The following is a 5679-nucleotide window of genomic DNA, read 5'->3' on the forward strand; positions in this document are numbered from 1 at the left end:
GCTGTATTTTTCAACCCTTGGAATTGGGTTCAACTTAAAAACAGAAGGCCTTAAAACAGGGGTCCTCAAACTACGGCCCGCGGGCCACATGCAAATACAAATATTGTATTTGTTCCCTTTTTGTTTTTTTACTTCAAAATAAGATTACGTGCAGTGTGCATAGGAATTTGTTCATAGTTTTGTTTTTAAACTATAGTCCAACCCTCCAACGGTCTGAGGGACAGTGAACTGGCCCCCTGTTTAAAAAGTTTTAGGACCCCTGCCTTAAAAGATACCTGGCAAGGTCAGAATTAAAAGTTCAAGTAGCCATGCAACTTCCTTTACAGTCCTGACTCTTAGAACAGGGTGAAAACTTCTACAGTTAGAATACTTTTCTTCATTCTTAACAAGTGTAAGAAAAGGGAATTGTATAGTACAGGATTTATAAATTTACAATCTGTAATGATTACTCATTTAAAAGAACCTGAATTTCAAGGCAAGGTACATAATCCTAGCACACACATACATTACTCAAAACTCAGGGATTTTAACTTAATTCATCTAATAAAACTTTGCAAACTAATCTCTTTAATTGGGCAAAACATGTAAAGTGCTTAGAATGCAACACATTAACTGCTACATAAATGTTTATCTTCGGATGAAATAAAAAAAGGGATTCTAGTGCCAAATTATCAGACGCTATTTTTTCTGAGCCAAGTTTCATGAAAAGTGAAGCAACACAAAACTAGTATGTAACTCACAATGAAGAGGGTAATTTGAAACCATCTATTTCTAAGTAGCAGGCTTCACAGGCAAGTTTCTAATCCTTCACATAGGGTACTTAGATAATTATCTAATCAATTTTCCTTGAGCTTAACTATAATGCAATAGATGCAGCTTCCTAAAAAATGGAGTACATTCTTTGTTGCAAAGTAAACCACCTCACACCTTTCAGCAAAAACCCCCACTAAATTCAAATAGTAAAGACATCACCCAATGAATCAGGACACAAAGTTTTTTTGTGTTTATTGATTGGCTGCCTCCTGCACGCCCCCTACTGGGAATTGAGCCCACAACCCGGGCATGTGCCCTTGACTGGAATCGAAACCGGGACCCTTAGGTTTGCAGGCTGACTGTCTATCCACTGAGCCAAACCAGTTAGGGTGACACAAAGTTTTCAATGCTTCTTTAGGGGGAAGGGATGCCACACTTCTACTCAATTAAGAGAAACATTTTTATCAGCACAGAAGTCTTTTTTATTTTTTCCCACTTATCATGCCATGAATTCATAGGGAATGGGTTCCAGCAGCTCAGGCTCCTTTCCATTGGTTCTCACAAAGTGTGCTTCTCTGGGTGGAGCAGGCTATTAAAAACAAATAAAAACAAGGCAATGGAATAATTATGTTAAGAACTGTAACTCAGTTTCAAAGTTCTCTCACAATCAATGAGGTAGCATATCTACTCAATGCTTTAACTTTACTAACTTTCATATAAAAGAAAATTATCACTGAGCAAATTTCACAGTTGTCACGATCAACCAAAAAACCCTTTCTCAAGCACTCACCTGACGCTTCAGTTGAACCCAGGTACCTTTCTCTTTGGCTTCCTTCTTTTTCTGATCATTTTCCTTCACACGTTTCAGGAAGCTATCTCGGCTCTTAGAGTGCTTAATATGCTCAATACGTACATTAATTCTCTTGGCAAGAATCTTGCCCCTGGAGAAAACAGAAATTCTTATAAATGCTTCATAAAAAATATAACCAAATTTAAAAAAAAACTATTTTGGCAGTTTCATTTATGAAATAAACCATGAACCCTTTACCCACAGATAGGATAAGTTAACAGACCCCAAAACAATAAATAACCAAAACCAGATCGCTAATAAAATTTGTAACTTTTTATATTTTGGAAACTAGAACTGCCTAATACCAAATCCTGTAAGTCTATTTTGTTTCCTCTGACAGGATACAAAACAAGCACCCTGTTTGCGAGTTTTAAAAGGACATTTCCTTTGCCCCACTTGAATGACAAATAAGACATAAGTCCAATTGGCAAAGTGAAAAGGGGGTGTGAGGGAATACAAATCAAAGAATTATTACTTACTTAACTTGCTTGTTCACAATAATGCCCACTGCATGCTGGGTGACATTGTAGACTCTTCCAGTTTTGCCATGGTAACATTTGTGGGGCATTCCTTTTTGAACAGTGCCCATTCCCTGTTAAGAAAGGAGATAAACATCACCTCAGCAAGCGCCTCCTCCTTCTAAACCCTGACTTTTATTAAAGTAACTAAAAGATTTTTCTCTTTTAAATGGCAACTCAAGAGCTTTCAGAGCCGGTGAAATGCATTTTTCACATTGCTTTGAGCAATCAAAAAGACAATCATCATTAAGCTCCAGAGTGCCAGAATACATTCAAATATGGCTCTCAAAAGAACACAGCTTTCGCTGGTTTTATTAGTAATCCCCATCAATAATTGAACTCTGCACTAAGGTATCCCTTTTCACCTCAATAAATTCTCATGACTCTATCTCCTATATTTTTCTACTTGCTGTTAACAAATAAAAAAAACTGGCTTTAAAAGTAAAATTAAATTAGCTGTCCAAAGGCAATGGATTTTCCCCCATTTAGGAGGATAAAAAGAGCCAACAGGTGTACTATACACTAGTATTTGTTCTTACGTTAGACTAAATCCAACTTTTCTTTTAATGGTATTTCCCCAATTTTACCTTGATGTCCACAATATCACCTTTCTTGTAGATTCGCATGTATGTGGCCAAAGGAACAACTCCTAAAAATAGTGATATCAAGATTAAAAAGTCAAGTCAAAGAAATATAACCTCACTAGTTTTCAACACACTCCCACCTTTGACAGTGTAAATTTTATTTTATATATATAAAAATATATATTGATTTTAGAGAGGAAGAGACAGAAACATTGATGGGAGAGAAACTTCCATTGGCTGCCTCCTGCACCCATTACTGGGGATCAAGCCTGCAACCTGGGCGTGTGCTCTGACTAGGTATTGAACCAGTGACCACTTGATGCATGGGAGGCTGCTCAATCCACTGAGCCACTCCAGCTGGGCAGTTATATACATTTTTATTTTAAAATATATTTTTATTGATTTCATTGATCAGCTGCCTCCTGCAACCCCCCACTAGGGATGGAGCCTGCAACCTGGGACCCTTCAGTCCACAGGCCAAGGCTCTTATCCACTGAGCAAAACCCACTAGAGCAGCGGTCACCAACCGGTGGTCCGTGGACCACTGGTGATCCATGATGTCTGAAAGGTTGGCGACCGCTGCTCTAGGGCATATATACATTTTTAAAACTTGCTAGTTGACAATGTGAGAACTACTATATAAAATTCATGCTTTTTATTACAAAATTAAGTTAGGTAGATGGTTAATTGCTACTAGAATACATTATATTATCTGCATCTCAAGTGTGTTAACATAGCACAAATGTATACCACCATGGTTGATTTCAAAGAGTACAAATCTACTTACCATGTTTTCTAAAAGGCCTAGAGAACATATAGCGGGTGCCTCTCCTCCTTCCCTTTGTGATAGTCATTTTGGCGAATTACTGAAACCAGAAAGTACAAAATAGTCAAATATAACTGCAAAATTGTTACTAGCCCCTTTAACCAAAAACCCTGTAATTTTAAATGGTTGCATCTCAGTAGCAATGCCAGAATTGGAAAATGATCGAAAAAGCTGAATTTCTTACAAAGGTAAAAACCACCATTTTAGCAAGTAAGATCTTTGCCAAACCTGCCTAAGTTCTGTAACATTAAAACTCCTTAAGTAGCAGAACTGGATTTTAGAAACCAAAGTAGTACTTTGCCTGTTAAAAAAATATAACACAACATGACCTCTACCACACTATTACCTGTAGAACCCAGCCTAGAATGCCAAGGGCATTGGAATTGTTAACTACAAGACAGTTTACTGTTGGAAAGCATAACAACTCAGCCTTGCATTTTTACGCTGTGGATTAAACCCCCTTTACAGCAAACCTAATCTTTGTGTGACTGTATCTCTTGTACAAAAATCTATTCGCTGCCCCAAATATCTCTTTCCATATTTCTGACTGTTCACACAATTGCTTACTAGGTAATGTATGTACGGGAGAAAAATAGATTTTATAACCACTGACCTAATTTTGACAAAGGTTCTGCCACCTACTTTCTGGGAGACCTACATTTACTCCCTGGTTCCCGCTTTTAACATGGGGCTAATACTATTTTGACAAGGAATTGAGGTAATGTCTACAAAGCACTCAGCAATTCCCAACACATGTAAAGTGCTTACTAGTAAATGGTAGTTAACTCATCAGTCTAAGAACTCCTCTATAGGCATTTAGAATGGAACCTTTCCCTTTGTTTCGAAGATGTCAATTGTTTCAGGTCATCTAAGGACAGAGTTACCATTGCTGACAATGACTGCAGGCAAAATATGCCGAAGTCCGGTTTCACTTGTTGACAGAGTTCTAACACAAACTGGTCTCTTAACACTCCTCAATCCTAAAGATAAATGACTCCACCAGAGGACCCTTTTGTGGGGCAAGGAGATCCAAAATAGTTAACCTAACCACCAAAGCCAAACAAACCAGTGTTACAACAAACGCACCCTTTAACTTTAAAAAGCAACTAAGTAGAAGTGACAGGTACCGGTTTTCATTTTCAAAATATTAAGTTCACATAAACTTGTGTTAAATTCATCAACAAGGAAAGATGCTCAAAGTGGCAGAATCAGTCATGGGAGTAACATCTGATTCAAGCCCATGCTGCTTGCACCAGACACATCTTCCCGCATAAGAAATCCATTTTACATCACGACCCGATACACCCAAGTTCCAAAACTGGAACCCACTACGGGGTGCAACCTGCAGTTTGCTCACCTCTGGTAGCGGGCAGCTACCTACAAACCAGACAAAAAGTAATGATTTGGTCGCGACCCCTTTGGCGGTCCAACGACCCTTTCACAGGGGTCGCCTAAGACCATCCTGCATATCAGATATTTACATTACGATTCATCACAGTAGCAACATTACAGTTATGAAGTAGCAACGAAAATAATTTTATGGTTGGGTCACAACCTGAGGAACTGTATTGAAGGTTGAGAACCACTGATAGGCGGGTTCTCAGTAACCTTTTCCCCAAACTTCTAAATCAGTTATTCGGGAGTCCATTCATTCAACACAAGATGCCCCAGCATTAACAAAACAAAGTCTGGAACAAAATGTTTTCCTTTCGTCCAACTGCGACCCGGGGCCAAAATTAAAAAACGCAAAATCATTTCATGCACCAAAAACGAGTGGTCTGGGATTCACTATCCAGCTCGACACAATTCTAACCTATTTCCTCCTCCGACCACGAGGCTTCCACACACAACCAGGCCTCACCAGAGTTAAACCCGTTCCTACCATCCCGCAGCCCCAAACCGGCCGCGTTACAAGGTTAAAGTAATAGATGAGGGGGAAACACCGCATTGAAAAGTTTAAAAGGCATCACAACACGCGGCCCGACCCCACAAAGCCTGTCCGAGAAGGCCCAGGACGGCGGAGCGAAGCCGTGGGGACACAGATTTTGAGTTTCTTTCCAGACCGACCCGAGTCGCCTCAGGCAGGTCTTGCGGCCTCGCTGTTCCCGAGCCCGAACCCTGCTAGGCCGCGGCACCCGGCTGGCCCTC

General features: G+C 39.7%; 1 protein-coding gene across 2 annotated transcripts in view; it reads right to left on the minus strand.

The window, feature by feature from the left end:
- Positions 1–1211: 1211 nt before the first annotated feature.
- The window catches only part of RPL21 (ribosomal protein L21), a 4762-nt gene continuing 294 nt past the window's right edge, over positions 1212–5679 (minus strand). For both annotated transcript variants that reach the window (XM_006753747.2, XM_006753748.2), the window contains exons 2-6: positions 3493–3571; positions 2709–2770; positions 2083–2195; positions 1544–1694; positions 1212–1342 (exon numbers count right to left, since the gene is read on the minus strand). In XM_006753747.2, the coding sequence (XP_006753810.1) occupies positions 1253–1342; positions 1544–1694; positions 2083–2195; positions 2709–2770; positions 3493–3559 (483 nt within the window). In that variant the 5' untranslated portion in view covers positions 3560–3571 and the 3' untranslated portion in view covers positions 1212–1252. The remainder of the gene's footprint in view (positions 1343–1543; positions 1695–2082; positions 2196–2708; positions 2771–3492; positions 3572–5679) is intronic.

This window comes from Myotis davidii, unplaced genomic scaffold (assembly GCF_000327345.1).
Source record: "Myotis davidii unplaced genomic scaffold, ASM32734v1 scaffold152, whole genome shotgun sequence".
Lineage (NCBI taxonomy): Eukaryota > Metazoa > Chordata > Mammalia > Chiroptera > Vespertilionidae > Myotis > Myotis davidii.